The following is a 21558-nucleotide window of genomic DNA, read 5'->3' on the forward strand; positions in this document are numbered from 1 at the left end:
TAAGGATGTGAATACTGTATAAAAAGTAAATTCTGAGTCTACCAAATGTTAATAGTTAGCTATTTAAACAATAATGCACAAAAGGTCACTTACAAGGGACGTCTACATAATTCTCGTCCCACTCTGATGTGCCTGCTGTGACAACATTAGCACAGGACCTGCAATAAATATTTTAAACCCCCTCCCCCTAAAAAGTGTAGCATTAAATTCTGGGCTACACACAGTAAAATGCCATGTTACCAACGTGTCTAAGCCCAGAATCCAGAGCATTGTTGTAAAAGACCCCTAAATGACACACTGGTAAGATATTTAATTGTTATATCCCAACTCTAATGCAACCGGTATTGATTATTTTTCTCTTTTTTTTTGCTTTATACTAACTGCCCTTGCATTTCCAATGGTAGAAGTTCAGTTATGCTCCCAAAAACTAGCCAACGGAAAGAATTAAGTTAATTGAATAAAAGCTCTCTTTTTACATATTTCAGGGGGTTTTATTTAACTTTTGTTTCTGTAGCTTTCAAGTGGCCTTAACCCACAGAGCAACCACACTACCCCATCAATAAGATTTCAACAGCCTGCACTCTGTCCACAAGTGACTGATAGAAAGCTCATTATGAGCCTATAATTCCCCTTCACTTCAGCACCTCTGTTCACAGTTGTTAATTGACCATCTGTTCCCCGGTGCTGGAGCAGAGCCTGGTATGATAATGAACTGCAGGGTTGTTTCATAGGCCTTGTGCTCTTTGACAATGTGGTCACCTTAAGCAGCTGGGCTTAGCTTAGGGATAGAGCTGATGTAGAGAGGTCTGTTGCAGCCAAGGCTGGCTCCCTCCTTCTACTGGGCCCATGCTTAAGGAATGTCTTCAGGCCTGTGGCGGGAGCCATCACCCATGGATCTCCTTCAACTGCAGGGTCTGGTGCAATCACACTTTTTATATCTGTCTGTTACAGTCAGAAGCAGCAGCATTGACCAAATCACTCCGTATAGGTTATTCTCCTAATGGGTTAGTTTTAGAGCTGTTTAAGCATGTAGCAGATAAGGAAACATTGTGGGAGATTGTCAGAGTTTTCTCCATTGCAAAAATGGCTTCATTTTTAATCGGCATTTTCCCAGGGAAAATACTGGACTATTATTAAAGCCTCATTGCATACGACACTCCTTCATTTATATTTAGGCATGCTAATTTCATGTATAAATGTTACGGTTCTGGTGTGGATTAGGAATTGGTCAATGGAGAAGGGTGAACAGTGGGAATGCCACAGGGATTGGCACTGGGACCGGTGCTATTTAAATATTTATAAATGATATGGAAATCGTAACGATGAGGGAGGTGATAATTAGCATATGATACAAAACCTAGTCAAGGTTGTTAAAACACAAGTGAACTGTGAAATATTGCAGGAAGACCTTAGAAAAGCGGAAGACTGGGCAACCAAATGACAGATGAAATTTAATGTGGACAAATGAAAGGTGATGAACATTGGAAAGAATAATCCAAATCATAGTTTACCTGATGCTAGGGTCCACCTGGGGTCAGCACTCAAGAAAACGATCTAGATGTGTTGTAGATAATACACTGAAATCTTCTGCTCGATGTGTGGTGGTGGCTAAAAAACAAACAGGATGCTAGGAATTATTAGGAAACAGATGGTGAAGTAAGACCAAAATACTATAATGCCTCTGTATTGCTCCAATGGTGCGATCGCACCTTGAGTACTGTGTTCAGTTCTGGTTGCCATATCTCAAAACAGATATAGTGGAAAAAGAAAAGGTTCAAAGAAGAGGACCAAATGATTAAGGGGATGGAACTCTTTCGTATGAAGAAAGGCTAAAGAGGTTAGCCAGCTTATTTTTGAAAGAGAAAGACGCCCATATTTCGACCCAAATCGGGAGATGGGTGTCTTTCTCCCGTGGGCATCCAAATCGGTATAATCAAAAGCCGATTTTGGGTGTCTTCAACTGCAATCTGTCGCGGAAACGGCCAAAGTTGATGGGGGCGTGTTGGAGGCGGGACTGGGGCGTGTTTATCAGCCGAGGAGAGATGGGCATCCTCGGCCGATAATCGAAAAAAGAAAGGCATTTTTTAGCGCGAATTTGAGTCACTTTTTTTGGACCCTTTTTTTTCACGAACAAGTCCCAAAAAATTGCCCTAAATGACCAGATGACCACCAGAGGGAATCGGGGATGACCACCCCTGACTCCCCCAGTGGTCACTAACCCCCTACCACCAAAAAAAAACAACTTTAAAAGCTTTTTTTTTCCAGCCTGTATCCCTGCCTCAAAGGTCATACCCAGCTCCATCACAGCAGAATGCAGGTCCCTGGAGCAGTTGTTAGTGGGTGCAGTGGGCTTCAGGCAGGTGGACCCAGGCCCATCCCCCCCACCTGTTACACTTGTGGTGGTAAAGGGAGCCCTCCAAACTGCACCCCAAAACCCATTTTACCCACATGTAGTGCCCCCTTCCGCCATAAGTGCTATGGTAATGGTGTAGAGTTGTGGGGAGTGGCGTTTGGGGGGTCCCTCCGCACCAAGGGAAGGGAGCTATGGACTTCAGAGGTAGTTTGCTTTGTTTTTTTACAAGTGCCCCCTAGGGTGATCTGGCATGTCAGGGGGACCAGTGCACTAAAATCCTGGCCCCTCCCACAACCCAATGCCTTGGATTTGGTCGTCTTTGAGCTGGGCGCCTTTGGTTTCCATTATCACTGAAAAAACGATACCGCCCAAGCTGAAATCCGCACAAATCCGCTGCATTTGGCTGGCACCAAGCCGTATTATCCAAAAAAAGATGGACAACCCATTTTTTTTCGAAAATACGGTTTGTCCCGCCCCCTTCACATACCCGTTCTCGGAGATGGCGTTCGATTATGCCCCTCTAGGGCATTGGCGTAGCAAGGGGGGCGGGAGGGGGCGGTCCGCCCCGGGTGTCATCTCGGGGGGGGGGGGGTGCTCCCTGCCAGCTCCCCCCCGGGTGCAGCACGATGACACCCCCCCAACCCAGTGCCTACCCTCCTCAGCTCCCTCCAACCAGCTGAGCACCCTACCTTTAAAGAAATTTCAGAAGCCATGGAGAGCTCGCGCCTGCAAGTAAAAGAAGCGAGGATCGTCATCGGGCCTTCCCTCACGCTGTTTGTCCCGCCCTTGCGGAAATAGGATGTTGTGTCAGCAGAGGGCTGGGACAGACAGCGTGATGGAAGGCCCGATGACAATCCTCGCTTCTTTACTGCAGGCGCGAGGTGCTGCGCCTCGCCTCTCCACGGCTTCCGAAATTTCTTTAAAGTAGGGTGCTCAGCTGGTTTGGAGGGAGCTGAGAGGGTAGGCACGGGTCGGGGAGGTGTTGATGCTCTGAGGAGGGGTGTCATGCGTGCTGCATATGGGGGGGGGGGTGCAACGGGTGGCAGCCCTCCTTGCTAAGCCAGCTGCTCTAGGGCTCTTCAGCTTGGAAAGAGATGGAGAAGGGGAGGTATGATTAGAGCTACAAAATCCTGAGTGGTGTAGAACGAGTAGAAGTAAATCAATTTTTCACTTGTTCCAAAGTACAAAGACTATAGGACACTCAACAAAGTTACATGGAAACATTTTTAAAACAAATAGGAGGAAATATTTTTTCACCCAACAAATAGTTAAGCTCTGGAACTCTTTGCCAGAGGATGTAGTAACAGCGGTTAGCGAATCTTGGTTTAAAAAAGGTTTGGACAAGTTCCTGGAGGAAAAGTTCACAGTCTGCTATTGAGACAGACATGGGGAAAGCAACTGCTTGTCCTGGGATTTGTAGCATGGAATGTTGCCACAATTTGGGTTTCTGCCAGGCACTTGTGACCTGGCTTGGCCACTGCTGGAACCAGGATACAGGGCTAAATGGACCATTGGTCTGACCCAGTACGGCTACTCTTATGTTCTTATGTTATGCACAGAGGAATTTTTCTTGACTGATTACTGAATGTTGCACTCTAAAACACTTGAGTGAAGAGTGGTTTGTCCTGAGGTCCTTTTCTCCTTTTTTTTTTTTTTAAATTAATATAATTCCTTTATGGCTAGTTGAGTAATGCTAGTGCCGAGTGGAAAATTTGTATAAGCTTTGCTTTGTCCCTAATATATTGAACTTTTGATTTTTTTTTCACCAAAGGCTTTAAAAGAATTTTGAAAATTTGAGTATTTGTAATTAAAAAATTGTCTAAAACTCATGTAAATGCATAAATGGAAGCTTAGAGAGCAAAAATTCAATAAGGGTTAAGACAGTCATCACAGTGAGTAGATGTGTAATAAGCAACTGAAAGATAATGAGCTTCCCTTGTGAACAAATTAAGGGCCCTGTTTACCAGTGATGTAGCTATAGGTGGGCCTGGATGGGCTGTGGCCTACCCAATTTGTACTCTGGCCTACCCAAAATTGTGGCACTCTTACTGTGGCTGGTGGGAATCCCAAAACCCCACCAGCTAAAGATTTCCTTCTCCTCAGGCAGCCAGTGCTCTTCCAAATGGGAGCTGGCACCACACACCGGCCCCTCTGCACATGCTCAGTTTTCACCAGGCGGAAGCACTGAGCAAGTATGGACTACTGTCAGCGGCGTCAGCTCAAGTCAAGTGCTGCCATCTACTGTTTGGAAGAGCACTGGCTGCCCGAGGGGGAGGACATCTTCAGCTGGTGCAGTTTGGGGATCCCCACCAGCTCAGGTATTTAATATTTTGCATTTGAGTGTAGGGGGAGAGGCAGAATGCGGAGAGCAGAGTGGGGGGATGAACTCTATGCCCATCCATTTTGGGCTCAGGCCCACCCAAAATTGGCTGTCTGGCTACGCCCCTGCTGTTTACTAAGGCATGCTAGCAGTTTTAGCATATGCTAAGCATTAGAGCATGCGCACACCGTGTAAATGCCCATAATATTCCTATGGGCATCTATAGCACGTGCTAGAAATGTTAGTGCACCTTAATAAACAGGGCACTAAATGTATTAAACTAATAGCCAAGCTTTCCTACAAATGTTATTTGTTAAGACACATCACTAAGGTATTTATAGGCATAACATTAATACTGACGTATTTTTCTACTAGTGGTATACATATTCTCAAGGACATTTATTGGCATACAATTGTGCCTTCCTTGGACTAGGTGGAAATGTATGTAACTACTTTTCTTGGGGTAATTATACAAAGGCACATAGATGCATCTGAATCCCTTATAAAATAGGTTTCAGCATGCACACCTAAGGCCCTTTTCTACCTTCATGCCCTGTTCTAAAATTATTCTTTTAATATCTTGCTAGAAGGTAGGCACAGGCATGGCTATATGGTAAAACAAACTCTGGGCCAGATGTACTAAAAGGTTTTCACCATGTTGGGGGTAATTTATAAAGCGGTCCTTTTACTAAGCTGTGGTAAAAAGTGGCAGCTTTAAAAAATTTTCAAGTATTGAAAAATAAATTTCAGAAAATCTAATGCAATGTCCTTGTACCCAGTTTTGAAAGAAGAGAACATTTCTTAGTGGGCTATTGAGAGAATTGAAGGTCCTTTTACTAAGCCATGTCTGGCTACTGTGCGCTAAAAAGCACTACCATGGGACACGCTGAGGTGTCCCGCAGTGGGGCTGCTGAGATACAAAGCTGGGCCTGGGGCAAACACCCTTCCCCTATGGCTGCCCGCTGCTGCTGCCCCCTCATCTGCCCACTGCCGCCGCTCCTGCCTGCCCACTTCCACTGCCCGCCACTGGAAACATCCCCTCACTTTGTACAATATCTCTCTTGTCTTTCCCTGCTCCCCTCAGCAGTGTTCCCACAGGTTGCCAGCAACATAAAAAAATAAGCAACTTACCTCTGGCTGGCCTCCAAAGTGTTTCCTCTGCTGTGTGTCCTGCCTTTGTGGACACAGGAAGTTGTGCCAGAGGAGATGGGACAAATCAGAGGGAACAGTTCTGAGGCCAGGCGTTGGCAGGTTGCTTTCTTTTTTTGATTCCAGTAGCCTGCAGGAATACTGTGAAGGGGAGGAGGGAAAGATGAGAGAGATATTGAACTGGGTGGGGGGAGAATTTAATGCCGGTTTGCATTTGTGTCACCCCATAGCAACACATGGCCTGGCCACCCTTGGAGGCTGGGCTTGGGGGAATCTGCCCCCCCCCTCTTGGCGGCCCTGTCCCGCAGAAGTGCACCCCTCGGCTTATGCTAATCCCATACTGAAAAATATTTTTTCTTTTCAGCGTGGAAGGCATGCTCATGGGCGGAGAGTAGGCGTGTCTTGAGCTAATCAGGTAGCATGGGCACATTGTTGCGCGTTGCTTCATTACCATAGGAGCCCTTACCATCAAGTAAATAGGTGGCAGTAAGGGCTCCAATGGTAATGGCCAGACGCTAATTGGGAAACTAGTACATGGCCAATAATGGGGGATGTAGCAAATGCAGCCATTTTACTGTCACCCTAAAAGTGGCTACAGCACATGGAAACCCACTCATTGACAGCAGTGCTGGCCACTCTTTAGTGTGGCATAGTAAAAGAACTCCTAAATATGACAAAATTGTTGCCACTATGAAAAATAGAGAAAAGTATGAAAATGGCCAATTTTCTATTTTTTTGTATTAATGGCCATATGCTAATGTTGCAATTAGCGCACGACCACTAAAAAAGTTAATGTGTAAGCAATTACTGCCACCCCTGTTGTAGGTAGTAAGGGCTCACTGATATTCATGCACTAACCAGCAGTGGCATAGCTAGGTGGGGCCACGGGGGCCTGGGCCCCCTAAAACTTGCTCTGGGCCCCTGGTTGGCGGGTGGGGGTCCCCATCCCCCACCACCTGAAGACTTTGTCCAGCGCTGGTCTGGCCTGCCCTGTTCTCTCTTCCTGTCACGTCGAGCACACCCCTTTTAGTGAAATTGAGCATGCTCAGTTTCACTAAAAGGAATGTGCCAGATGTGAGGGGAAGACAGAGCAGGGCAGGCAATGTGGCAGCACCGGAGACCAGCACTTGACAAAGTCTTCAGCTAGCGAGGGTTGGGGACCCCCACCATCCAAGATGTTACAGCAGCAGCAATGGGCGGTGGAGGGGGGTGGCGGTGGGGTGGTGACCAAAATGTGCCCCCCCCCCACCTTGAGCTCTGGCCCCCTCCCTACCTCGAGGTCTGGCTACGCCCCTGCTAACCAGTTAGCATGCGCAAATGTAGATGCGTTAACTGTTTAATATAGGAACACCCACTCTCTGCCCTCTAACACGCCCCCTCAAAAAAGTCTTAGCACATGGTTAGCAGACTGATTTGGCACTTACCACAGGGTGCTTAAGCATGTACTGCGTATACCATTTTAAGCTGCGTTGGGTATGCATTAGCACCTAAATCAGCTTAGTAAAAAGGCCCCTATGTTACTAGTTCTATTTTGAATTTTCAGCTAAATTTTAATATTTTCCTTGTTATTCATAGTGGCAACAATTTGTCATATTTAATTCTCGTATAGCCTACTAAGAAACGTTCTCTTCATCCACCACTGGGAACAAGGACATCGCATTAGCTTTTCTGAAATTTTATTTTAATACTTGAAAACTTCCAAAGCTGCCAATTATATTTAGGGTGTTCTGATTTTAGGCTTAAATCCATAAATACTGATGAAACACCCCCTAATGCAAAAATATGTTTATAGCCCTTTTATAAGGAGGGCTAATGTGTGGGTAAGTGTGCCAAATCAGTACTACCACCAGGGTAAGCGTATGTGCCTTTGTCACGTTTCAAAACAGGAAACTAGGTTGTGAGCCCTTGGGCCACTGCCGAGGAGCGGCAGTGGCAGGCAAAACCACCCCACACCAGGGGCAAGGCAGAACTCTGACAACAGTTAGACTTCACCTGTACCTGGCCACTTTCCACCAGGAGTTGAGCTCCCAGCTTCAGGTGGCCGACAGGACTTTGCAGGACAGGGCAGGAGCTGGATAACAGCTAAGCAGCACAGGGACTGAGTGTCAGAGGGGAAAGGAAGGAACATGGGCAGCAAGGCAGGAAGCTGGGCTAGACAATACAACACAAGGCATGGACAGGACAAGCTAGGGGACAGAAACTGGAAGCTGCAAGCAGCCACTGAAACAGGGAACAAAACACTGACTAACAAGACATAGAACTAAAAGCTGCAAGCAGCCACAAAGCCAGCACACAAACAGAAACTAAACACTGAGATACAAACAAGAAACAAGGCTAGGAAAACAAGTAAAACCTAAACTAAACCAAACACAGACTAACTAGAAACAGGCAAGAATCAAGGCAAGAATCTCAGACAAAACACTGGACTAGCAGAAGTGCAACAAGCACCAACATACCAGGGCCTTAGACGCAATGCAAAGGCAAAGCCAGAAAGTTTCAAAATGGCTAATAAGCCCAGACAGGTAAGACTCAGCTGCAGCAATCACCAGGAAGCTATGGTAGTTGTGCACGCTTAATCCAAGCAAGCAAACCTGGCAGCCTGGAAGATCCGAACCGGACTCAGCTAAAATCTGGAACGGGTGATGGTCCATAGCAGCCACCTGTTCTGGCCACCAGAGGGCGAGTAAAGCACAGACATAACAACCTTGCGGTAATTCTGAGTTTGGTGTGCACCGAATCCTGTGATATTTTTCTATTTTCTACCATGGGGGGGGGGGCGTTCTCAGTGGTAATCAGTAGCACGGCCACATTGGCGTGTGCTGCATGGTTACCACACAGGTAGCTTGTGAACCCTTCCCGCTAAGTCAATGGTTGGTGGTAAGGGCTTAGGCCATAAATAGGCGCATGCTAATTTTAATTTTTGCGCATGCTCATTTCCTGGCCTATTAAAAAATGGTCTTTTTCCCAGCCATGGTAAAAAGTGGCCCAGCATGTGCCCAAAAGATCTGCCCATGCTACCACAGCTTTGTAAAAGGACCCCTGGGTAATGCCACATTGCTTAGTATTCTCTCCTCCCCTCCCTGGTTTATCTTTTGACTCGTTTTTGTACGTTGCCCCCCCCCCCACCCAGTGGCGTAGCTAGGTGGGGGCACCATGGGAGCGATCGCTCCCCCAAACGGAGTTCTGCTGGCGCCTATTTGTTTTCGTCCTGTTGCACCTCTTGTGCCAGTCTACGTCAAAACATTCAATATACAAGGTCCATAGTACTTCTTCAGCTGAACTGCTAAGTCTTGACTGACCATAACCCACAAACAGGATTCCGGTATCCATTATACCCTGAAGAAGCCCTATGGTGAAATGGGTCTGTCGGGTCTGGATGCCTGCCTGTGACTATTGCAGCGCTGTGGTGGAGAGTGTTTGTTTTACAAAGTTTTTTTGGCACAAATGCAATAAGAAAAATTAAAAATTGCAAAGACATACCATGATTAAAACCAATGGTTTTTTATGACCAATGATTAAAGAGAAGAACTGTGGTTAGTAAGATTCAGACTGTTTGTCCCAGCCTTGCAGCTGGCGGCCACAGCTTTCTGAGGTCTTTTCCCCTGTTTTTTTCCAATTTTTTAAGTGTCCAACTTATACTGACTAAAGGTTTGCTTTGTGTGTTATTTTGTTAATAAATCTAACCATTAGATTATAAGCCTTCTAGGGCAGTAAATACCGACTATAGTTGTAAAATAAAATTTCTTGATCTTTGGTTTGGAAAGATGAGTGCTAGAATCCATATCTGAAAAGAAGAGGAGAAATGGATAGAAGGCCCATTTTGCCTAGGACCTTGAGGAAAGAAGTTGTCCAGGTTACAATGTGTAAAATTCCCCCTGTATTTTACAAAAGGCTTTGCCAAATACAGAGCTCTTTGGAAAATACTTACAAGGACATGCAGGAAGGTACATTCATTTTATGGCATGTCCAACAGTGATTTTCCAATAAATGTGTTCCTTATGCCTGGAAGTACACATTGTGCAGTCAGGAATACCGGCTGTAGAAAATGGATAGTGAACCCCAGGGGCTCATGGTGGGGATCATGCTCCCTCTCATTCTTTCCCAGACCTCTCACTTAGGATTCCCCCATTGGTGGTGTTATCCCTGGTATTAATCAAGCGTGCTAACCCCTGAATAAGGCTGTTCCAGTTGAAACTTGAGTTGGGAGGAGGGATTGTCTTTGGCATTTGGTCACAAAGATAAGAGACTGTGTTTGACCTGTTATGTAATATTGTTTCATTTGCAATTTTAATAAACCATTAAAAAATAGTTTGTTTCATTTGCAATTTTAAATAAACCATTAAAAAATAGTTTGATTGCATAAGTGGACTGGACTGGCCAGATGATTGAACTGAGAAGTGAGTGACCTACTTGGTAATGTGTTTGACAAGATTCCTGTTTTCTGAGGTCCTTTATCGATAAATCTAGTTTTGATGAATATTTTGACGTAGAATCTACTTATTAATCAATATTAATGTTGAGCTTGGATGAATTTTTTGCACCTTATGTGATTTTCCACACTGGTGAGATTCTTTCTATGTGATGGCTTTTAAAAACTATTTAGGTGTCCTGTTATGAAGTAGCCCCCAATTCATCTATGTGCCTACTTTGTGCATGTGTCTAATCCTGGGCAATTTAATAAGAGCCCACTTGAGTGCTTTAAATATTGTTTTCATTCCCAAGTCTTATAAAATAACATCCTATGAAAGTACTTATAAAGCCATTCATGCATGTTTATGGTCACATACATGCACAAATGACCCCCTTATAAAATTCAGACTGGTGTAAAAGTATGTGCCATGGTATCATGGCATGTACTTTACCCAGTAAGTGAGTGTACATGGGCGAAGTTGGCAGGTACACTTGTAGATTATGAAATACCTTAATGAATACGCACACATGGCTGAAGTGTGTGGTTTCATTTATACCAGCTCATGAACAGGTATAAGAGATCATACCTACATCATGATGTGTTCTTTGCTTCCTACGCTAGTATCTTATAAAGACGTGGGTGCTTATTTGTCTTTCATAGTACCTAGGTTATAAAATTACCAGGGCCACCACGAGACTTAGCCAAGCCCGCTAGGCCCGGAGCAGGGCCACTGCCCCCCCTGGATTGAGCTACCCCCCCCCCCCCAAGATTATCTCCACTGCCACCCCCGCCCTCAAGGATCACCACTGCAACTGAGAAACCTTGGGGCTGGTGGGGATCCCGAGGTGCCACCAGCAGAAGAATCCAGTGCTACTTTTCACTCCATTCCTGCCCTGCCCCTGCAGCTGCTTTTTTGTCTTGTTGCACATGCTCGGTTTCAAAACCGAGCATGTGATTGAGGGGAAAAGCAGCCACTCGGCACAGCGTTAGAGGCGAGCGAAGAGCAGTGCTGAAGGGGGGTCCGGCGCCGGAGGTCTTTCTCCTACTCCTGTTGGGACACAATCACTCGGGGCCCATCAGGAGCAAGAGAGAGAGAAACTCTGGTGCTGGACCCCCCTTGGAGGCCGAGCCCGGGGAATTTTGCCCCCTGTGTCCTTCCCGCAGCGGCCCTGAAAATTACGCTCTACATGTACATTGTTTCCATTTCCCTCTCCCCCTCAAAGCCTGAATATGTTGCAGAATTAAGACAACCAACAAAAACAGGGGGAATAGACAACACAGAGTTGAACAGACCAGCAAAAATGATGTCAGCCAAAAGTGGGATAAAGGAAGTGTTTTATTGAAGCTACTTAGAAGACTGAGCTTTGAGAAATGTTCTTGTTAATGCTTTAAGCTGATACTGTACATGGGATCTATTTGTTACTGAGACTAAAGGATGCACAGTGCTACTGTTTGATTTTCATTCTATAATCAAGAATGACCCCTGATACAGGTAAGTCCTCTGAAACATGGCCCATGTCAGGTCTTCTAAGTAGCTTCAATAAAATCCTACTTTTGGCTGACACTGTTTTTGCTGGCAGAATTAAGACAGCAAAATGTGGATGGTTTGGTTAGCAAGAATTCAGTCCACTTCTCTGCAGTCTTTGACTTCTGCCAGTTTTGCCATGACAGGCACTTCATTTACCTTAAGCTTTATGTCCTTAAATGATAACTGAGCCTAGTTTATTTAAGACAGCTTAGGTAATGGTACCATATATAGCTCAGGTCATCCAATGAACATGAATCTTGTGGGTGTTATTCCAACAATAATTAAATTACACATAACATTTAGAAAATGGTGCAAACGTATAATTCAAGGAACACTTTTGTGTCTGTCCGTCCCCAACACCAAGATGTTAGAAATCCAAAAGCATAGGGGTTAATAACCTTATAACATTTTTCTTTCCTATATAGTAAAGATATTTATTGTTCATTAAACTAAGCTGGATTCCAGTCTGTTGGTGAGCACTCAATGACAATGGAGGAGTAGCCTAGTGGTTAGTGCAGTGGACTTTGATTCAGGGAAACTGGGTTTGATTCCCACTGCAGCTTCTCGTGACTGTGGGCAAGTCACTTAACCCTCCATTGCCCCAGGTTCAAAATAAGTACCTGTATATATGTAAACCACTTTGAATGTAGTTGCAAAATACCACAGAAAGGCGGTATGTCAAGTCCCCTTTCCCTATACAATCAAATAGAAGATTTTATAATTCAAGAAACTGAGAAAGAAATTTTATATTAACTTACTGGATTCCAGTGAACTGCCTTCAATCCTTATTTTACAGATAACATCTATATCAATTCCTAATGGGAAATAATGCCAGTGTATTACCATGAATCCTGTTTGTATTTGAAAGCTAATAGAATCTCAGTTACTGTCTTCTAAGGAGTAGTCTGATGGTTAGTACAATGGGCTGACAACCAGCGAAGACAGGGTTCAAATCCCACAGTGGCACCTTGTGATCTTGAGCAAGTCATTTAACCCTTCATTTCCTCAGGTACAAACTTAGAATTGTGAGCCCTCCAGGGACAGGAAAATACTTACAGTAACTGAATATAACAAATTGAGTTACAACTGAAAAGGGTGTGAGCTACATCCAAACTCCCCCTTCCCTTCCCTTTCTTCACTGTGAAGTACAAGATATGTCATTACCTTGTGGCTATACATAGCAGTTATCACATCTGATTGCAGCTCAGGCTGTTTCACAGTGGATTCAATTTTGTGACAGTATTTGTGATTATTTGACAATAATCTCACAGAAATGCTTTTGCTGTGCCACCATTCACTGTCTATTCAACAATCATTATTATTTCCCCCATCTATTTAGGAAGCTACTCATTTTTTCTGAGCAAAAAGTAGTGACAGAAGCCGTCACTGGAAGTTTCTGCTGGCTTGTCTTACCTGGGAGTTTGCAGGACAGCTGTAGGCAGCCTCTGTCTACTGAGTATAACACCACCACAAAGGAAATCTCACTGACTTTGAGAGTGGAATCTATTTTTAGTTAGGGATTTGCTGACTCTGACCTTGTGAGCTGCTCACTCCAAGGAGAGGCACTTTTACATCTGCCGGCAAAGCTAGTCACCAGAGAACCATGAAACCTTAAACCTGCTCATTTACAGACCTACCTTCAGACAGACTTTAGTGACAGACGCAGAATATGACATCTACACGTTGTTTATCATAGTCATTAGGATGACCTTTTCAGGATGATTAGGTCAGGGGACTGGGTGAATTGCCTGGTTTATGAATGGCTATAAAATAAAGGCAGAGCTGATGTTTGTAGTGTTAGCACCCTCTGGTGGTCAGGGGTGACATGAGAAAACCCTAAATAACATTATCTACTGCGCAGTACAGCTGCCATATACTTTCCTAGCTATAAAAAGCAATAGGTAAATATTGTTATTGAATTACTTTCTTTCATATATGGCACATTCTGATCACTTACCCCTGCAAGTCTTTAAACTTGCCTAGTGCGCAAAGTTGCGTGCACAAGTTACAGAATAATGCCAGGTAGGAGCATAACTTAATTGTTAAATTAGCTGCTCATTGGTGTCAACAACCAATAATTGGTTATAATTATTGTTAATTGACACTAATTTACATTAATTTGTAGTTACATGTGTAACTGCTCTTAGCAAGTATTCTATAAATTGAGCATACAAAATTCATAGAAGGGACCTGGAAGGGGCATGGGTGAGTTATTCACATGCATAACACTTACACGTGCAGATTACAGAATACTGTTAATTCCACATGAGCATTTACATCAGTCATTGAGCTAGCATAAGTTAAGGTATGTAACTGCAGATATACGCTAATATTCTATATTGACAATTATGCATAGTATTGCCAATATAGAATTTATACTTAGGACTAGATTCTATATATGGTGTGGAAAAAAATGTGCTTAGTGCTATTCTCTAACCTACGCCTAAAGTTAGGGGTGGTTTATAGAATACATTTAGTGCCCAGACCTGCAACTAAATGCCAACTGTAACCTGGTGTAAATGCCTGCACCTAAGTTAGGTGCAGATTGGGCATATTCTATAACAGTGCGCATAACAACTCTCATTGTGACTTTTGCTTTTGAAACTGATAGAAATAACATACTCCGATTATATTTTAGGCATATATCTGCACAATTCCTTGGTACTAAAATACAAATATTTCCTGATGTGAATAAAGAAACTCAAAAAAGAAGAAGCCAATTTATGGACTTGAAATCAAGAGTTCTTGCCTTGAATGGGACTTTTCTTTTAAAATTTGCATGTAGATGTTTAGTTTCCTTAAATGCGGTAAATTATGTTTTGTTTTGTTTTTTGAAACAAAGAAAATGCAGGAATTTATAATATCCTATGAAGGAGGAGTTGTTCGTAGTCTGGATGCTCCTACAGTTTGAATGCTGGAAAGCGTTAGCAGACTTTTTGCATCCTCCCTCTAAGTTTAGATAATAACTTCTTATTTTCTTATTATTATATTTCCTAGTATCTTGTCCGATTATATGGTGGACGAACTTATATGTAATTCTGAAAGCAATTTTTTGAATTTCTATGTATATTTTATTTCTCTTTTTCATTAAAACATTTATGTTATGTAAATGTAGAAATGAAACTTATAAATAAATAAATAAATAAATAAATAATATATATATATATATATATAACAGTGCACATAATTTCTAGACATGCCCATGACCCCCCCATACCCCTCCCATGAGCATGCCCCCTTTTGAGATCTGCGTATTAGAATTTCCGCATATCACTTTACAGAATACACTTAGAAAGTTGCATGCGTAAATTCTAATTAGTGCCAGTTAGTGCCGATAGTTGCTTGTTATTGGCCAATTATTGATGCCAAATGGCTTGTTAAACAATTAAGCTGCATGCGCAATTTGGCCGCACTGCCAAATTTGCGCATGCAGCTTTAGTTGCCATATATAGAATCTGGGGCTAGTGCACATCATCCCAGCACTTTAGGTGATCTGTAGAGAATTACCTCCAATGTGATTTATTTATTTATTTATTCAATACTCGGTATACCATTTTATCTGACAAACAGGGCAAAGTGAGTTATCAAACCAATAAAAACAATAAGGAAAAAAATTAAGAAAAAGAACTCCAATAAATGATATGAAAAGAAATCAAACTCGCAAGAAACATACACAAACAAAGATAAAAGCTCAATCAGGTATTAGCTCCCTTTATGCTGGACATCACACACCCTCACGAGCCTGTTGGAACAACGAAGTTTTAAGTAAAATCTTAAATTTCTTTAACATAAGTTTACTACGTACAATAAGAAAATGCACCTTGATGAGCAATCTTCATTTGAGCCCTACGGGGCCCTGGTAAAACGAAGGTAGTGGTTAAAAGAAATTAAAGAAATGTATAAGTTCAAAGATTTGTTTGTCCTTTTTATGTTGCTGCTGCGACTTTTGAGTTTTCTTCGTGATTCTTTTCAGTTTATTCCTGGCTTTATAGGGGACGGTACTTTTATTATGGCCGCATTGCTGAATTTTTACAATATTCTTTTCTAATGCCCCTCTTCAGATGTTTGTGCTTTGTCTAGTCTTTTCATGAATTAGTGTGTTGCCTGTAAGTGATCCTGAGGAGGATCAGCAAGCAGCTGTTTAACCAAAGGAGGAGTTGAAAGCTGCCTTAACAACTTATGATAAAGCTAAGAGGCTCTTCAAGTTTGTGGCGGGTTACGCAGCCCAACACTGAACATTTCATGATAATACAGAATGCCTTATGATAGTCATCACTGAACATCTTGTAGTATTATTCATTTGATAATAGCAAGAAGTCATTTATAGAGATTATTGCTACTTTTGCTGATTTGCATGGCTCCTCATTGTTATAGAAAAAAAAAAGAAGGAAAAACTGCAGAGTAACTAGTGAGCAGGAACTAACAGCCACTATTTGCATCACTCATAAGTTAAAAGAACTCTTACTTATTGAGAGATCTTTTTACAAAGCTGTGGTAAGCATTAATGTGCGCTTACCGCAGTGTTAAAGGGCATACAGCGCCAGATTCTATATGAGGTGCCTAAAGCATATTCTATAAGCAGCACCTAGATTTAGGCGTGGTATATAGAATATGCTTAGTTGATATCCCAGTGCCTAAAACTACACGCCTCCATTTATACCAATGAAAATGTGTTGTAAATCCCTGTACATAGATTTATGTGCATTGAGCCATGTTCTATAACTATGCTAATAACTTTTGAAATGCCCACAAAATGCCTATTTCCCCCGCACATAGCTATGCCCCTTTTAAATGCGCCTTAGAATTTGCACAGTTTATTACAGAATACGCTTAGCCAGTCTATGTGTGTAAATTTTAATTATTGCCAATTAGTGCTCATTATTGCTAGTTAAGTGTTGTTATCAATGCTGATTAGCTTGCTAAGTCAATTAAGTTACGCACGTTGTTACAGAATACACCTGGATTTTGGCATGGATCTCTAGGCACCCTATATAGAATCTGGGGGACTGTGGGGGTGCACTGAGGCATCCCGTAGTAATTTTTGGATGTGCATGTTTAAACAGTACACAAAAAAAAATTAATTTTTTTATTTTCCACAAAGGAAGCGTGTTTGGGGGCAGAGAGTGGGTGTGTCTGTGTTAATGAGTTACAGCTACATTAGCACATGCTAACTGATTGGCACATTATTTATTTATTTGTTGCATTTGTATCCCACATTTTCCCACCTTTTTGCAGGCTCAATGTGGCTTACATTATGCCGTAATGGCGATCGCCATTTCCGGATTGAGAAATACAAAATAGTGTTACATTAAAGTTAAAAAATGTTGAAGTAAATTATAAAGTAAGTTGGATAGACAGTTCATTTCAGGCATGGGAAATAAGGGGATGATGCGTTAATGTTCATTGGTGAAAATTGATTGAAGCGATCAGGTGTAGAGAATTTGATTTTTCTGATTTGGTAGAGTTATGGTGTTAGGTCATTTATGATGGCTCATTATGATAAACCTTTTTGAACAGGTTGGTCTTTAGTAATTTCCGGAAGCCTGTTAGGTCGTGCATTGTTTTTAAGGCCTTTGGTAGTGCATTCCATAGTTGCGTGCTGATGTAGGAGAAGCTAGATGCATATATTGATTTATATTTAAGTCCTTTGCAACTGGGGTAGTGGAGGTTCAAAAATATGCATGCTGATCTTTTTGTGTTCCTGGTTGGTAAGTCTATGATGTCTGTCATATATGCCGGAGCCTCACCATGAATGATTTTATGAACCAGGGTACATAATGATCCCTTATCACCTACAAAATACGTGGTGGTAAAGGCTCACACGCTAATCTTTTTAATGGACACGCGCTAATGGGAAAATTAGTGTGTGGCCATTAATACAAAGAACAGGAAGTGGCCATTTTACTGCTGTGGTGCAAATGGCCTTAGTGCATGAGAAAGATCCATGTAAGGGCACGTTAAGGCCACTTTTTACCACAGTTTGGTATAAGGGCCCCTGAATTTTCATCAAAATTATTTCAGTTTACAATTGTCAACCTAAAGGTGCTTCACATAAGGAATTCAGTTCACTTTAACAAACAAAACACATAGTGAGCTGATGAACGTAAGAATACTGGGTCAAACCAATGGTCCATTCACCCTGTATCCTGTTTTCAACAGTGGCCAGTCCAGGTCACAAGTACCTGGTAGAAACCCAAATAGTGGCAACATTCCATGCTACCAATCCCAGGGCAAGCATGATTTCCCCCATGTTTATCTCAATTACAAACTATGGACTTTTCCTCCAGGAACTTGTCCAATCCTTTTTAAACCCAGATACACTAACTACTGTTTCCACATCCTCCAGCAATGAGTTCCAGAGCTTAACTAATTTTTGACGTAAGGAAGAGAAGACACTACGATGTTCACAATAATCTGTGAGGTTTTCTGGAGTTCAGACCCATGACCCTCTGTACCTGAGTCTGGGAACTTGTGACTGAGTTCCACAGGCCACTTGCCATAACCCAACTTTAAGGAACATGGTTGTTATGTGTCTGTTTATGAACTTGATATACCTCCTCAATATTAGACCTAGGAATGAAGGAGAGACTATACAAGGAACAGCTGTTTCTAGTCGTAACTGAGTTCCTGGAATCATCATTAGACGTAATCACACAGGGAATTACCCTGCTTGTAACATTTGCTTTGGAACTGGACAGAAATGTGGTCCAGAAATTGTTTTTCCAGCATATGGATCAATTGTTCTTAGGTTCTAAGATTAGAATATTTCCTGATATTTTGAGAGGTACGTTGTACGTGCAGGACACAGCAACGCAGCTGCGCCGGAGAAGAGAACTTCGGCTGGCGGGGGTTGGGGACCCCTGCCAGCAAAGGTACCCGACGGCAGCGGGGGAGGGTGGCGGCAGGAGGGGGGTCAAGAGAGTCAGCGGCGGGGGGGGCCCAGGGCCAAATCTACAGGGGCTCATGTCCCCGTGGCCCCACGTAGCTACACCCCTGATACTCGCTAATGCAACCATTAGTGTATAACCTAAAAGATGAAATACTGGAAATTCCTTTATTTCCTGGGTGCGCTAGAAATGGGCTTAGTGGGAAAGTCCCACATTAGCATGCACTAATACTAGCACATATTCCTTGGAGTACTACTGGATTCACAGCTGAATTTGAGGAATCATAGGCTAGATTCTGTATAAGGCACCTAAAAATTCTGCGCTGAAAAAAAATATGCCTAGACGTATTCTCTAAAGTACACCTAAATTTTTATAGAATAGGCTTAAATTTCCATTCAGTACATAGAATACACTGAGTGCCTCTCCATGTGATAAAATTTATTTGCGGCCATTTATGCCACATTTTACTTGGCGTAAATCCCAACACCTAAATTAGGTGCAGAGCGAGTGTATTCTATAATAACGTGCATAGATTTTAAAAACGCCCATGCCTTGTCCTTGGTCACGTCTCCCTTTCAACTATTTGACTTAGAATTTATGTGCATCATGTTATAGAGTACGCTTAGCGAGATGTGCGCATAAATTAGTGCTGATAATTGCTTGTCAACATCCAATTGACAGTGCTGTTTAGCTAGTTAACCAATTAAGTTATGCAAATTACAGTAATACCTTGGTTTTCGTTGCCTTCGGTTATCGTCGTTTTTCGTTTTCGTCGATTTTTTTTAATGAAAAATTTGTCGGATTTCGTCGGCGTGCCCACGTGACCTTGCTGCTAATTTTGCGAAAACAAAGGGCGAACCACGAGTTCTCCTGCTCAGTGTGGCGTTGTTTCTCGTCTAGCCAAACAATTCCATGTTAAATGTTCATTTATTCTTTATATTAGTCTTTGCCTCAGTTTTCGTTGGTTTCGGATTTCGTCGATTGTTTTCGGATGGATTATCGACAAAAACCGAGGTATCACTCTATATATAATATACTTCAATTTCCACGATATATAGAATCTGGCAGTATGCGCCCACTCTAGATGTATAGATACAGATATAAAATGCTTATGCATATAGCTTATACAGTTGGGCTGGACATGACAAAATCAGGTATGACCTGCAGCACATAGCCCAACCCTATCTGCTAGATGTATAGGTACCCAATATCTGGACCTGTATAGCTAGACTAGGTGCATAAGCATACGTGTAGATTAGGCATGTATTTTCAGGGGCACATATTTTCTCTCTTAATCTATGTGGAGGGGCATAAACGAACGGAAACGCCTATCTCCATGGGCGTTTATATCCGAGAACGGGTCCGTGAAGGGGCAGGCCGAACCGTATTTTCGAAAAAATGGACGTTTTTGAGCTGGGCGTTTTTTTTTAGCGATAATGGAAATTAAAAACGCCCAGCTCAAAAACATCCTAATCCGAGCCATTTTGTCGTGGGAGGGGCCACGATTCGTAGTACACTCGCCCCCATGACATGCCAGGACACCAACTAGGCACCCTAGAGGTCAGTGTGGTGGATTTCAGACAGCGCTCCCACATGCATAGCTCCCTTACCATGGGTGCTGAGCCCCCAACCCCCCTCCCCCTCCCCCAAAACCCACTACCCACAAATGTACAACACTACCATAGCTCTTAGGGGTGAAGGGGGCACCTATATGTGGATACAGTGGGTTTTTGGAGGCCTCCCATTTACCAGCACAAGTGTTACAGGTAGGGGGGGATGGGCCTGGGTCCACCTGGCTGAAGTGCACTGCGGTACCCACTAAAAGTGCTCCAGGGACCTGCATACACGCAGGCCTCTAGGACTTGTTGCTGCTGTATAACATTGGCACACCAGTTGACACCTGAAGACTAATCTCTCTGAAAACGTCCTTTATTGGAATAACCGCGTTTACTCACAGTTAACTGCAGAGGTTGTGCCCCACTGGCAATGAGTCTCCCTGGTACTGAGATTAGCAGTAGGTCAGAGCTGGCAGAATGCTGTACAATGCCCTCTTTCAGCCACATTCAAGGTAAGAACTAAGTTCTGTAACGTGGCTAACACAGGAAAGGGAACTAAACCTGGCTTACAAAAATGGCCACTACCGCATGGATAACAATAGGAAACACAACAGGGCACACTCTGACCCAGTAGGCAGGGGGAAAAGCACCATGGGAGAAGAGCCTACCAACTACCAACATCGTGAGACTGTAACACAAGCTAATGAAATCACGGAGCCCAATACCCTACCCCCACCACAATGTAATGCTGATGTGACCCTGTAGTGCACCCGAGAGCCACATCTGACCCAGGGAAAGGCTGTGAGAGGATCGAACACATTCTGCTGTCATGGAGGTGGGTACGGCATTTGAGGCTGGCATAGAGGCTGGAAAAAAAGTTTTTAAAGTGGGTTTTTTTTTGGTGGGAGGGGGTTCGTGACCACTGGGGGAGACCTCCAGTGGTCATCAGGTCAGTTGGGGCACTTTTTTGGGACCTGTTCATGAAAAAAAAGGTCCAAAAAAAGTGACCCAAAATCGCGGTAAAAACGCCTTTTTTTTCGATTATCAGCTAAAGACACCCATCTCTCCTCAGCCGATAACCATGCCCCAGTTCCGCCTTCACCACACCTCCGACACGCCCCCCGTCAACTTTACCCGTTTCCGCAACAGATTGCAGTTGGAAACGCCCAAAATGGGCTTCCGATTACACCGATTTGGGCGCCCATGGGAGAAAGACGCCCATCTCCCAATTTGGGTCACAATATTGGCGTTTTTCTCTTTCGATTATAAGCTGGATAGTGCACCATAAGGTAGATGCTCAAATGGCAATTAAGCACTACAATGGGGTTGAAATGGTAGTTATGTGCCTTAATTC

The 21558-nt window shown here is 43.2% G+C and overlaps 1 protein-coding gene across 1 annotated transcript in view; it reads right to left on the reverse strand.

Moving 5' to 3' along the window:
* The window catches only part of LOC115471273, an 87791-nt gene that overhangs the window by 51647 nt on the left and 14586 nt on the right, over positions 1-21558 (reverse strand). The window contains exon 5 of the mRNA XM_030204975.1: positions 18217-18268. Coding sequence (XP_030060835.1) covers positions 18217-18268 — 52 coding nt within the window. The remainder of the gene's footprint in view (positions 1-18216; positions 18269-21558) is intronic.

Source organism: Microcaecilia unicolor, chromosome 5, assembly GCF_901765095.1.
Source record: "Microcaecilia unicolor chromosome 5, aMicUni1.1, whole genome shotgun sequence".
Taxonomy (NCBI): domain Eukaryota; kingdom Metazoa; phylum Chordata; class Amphibia; order Gymnophiona; family Siphonopidae; genus Microcaecilia; species Microcaecilia unicolor.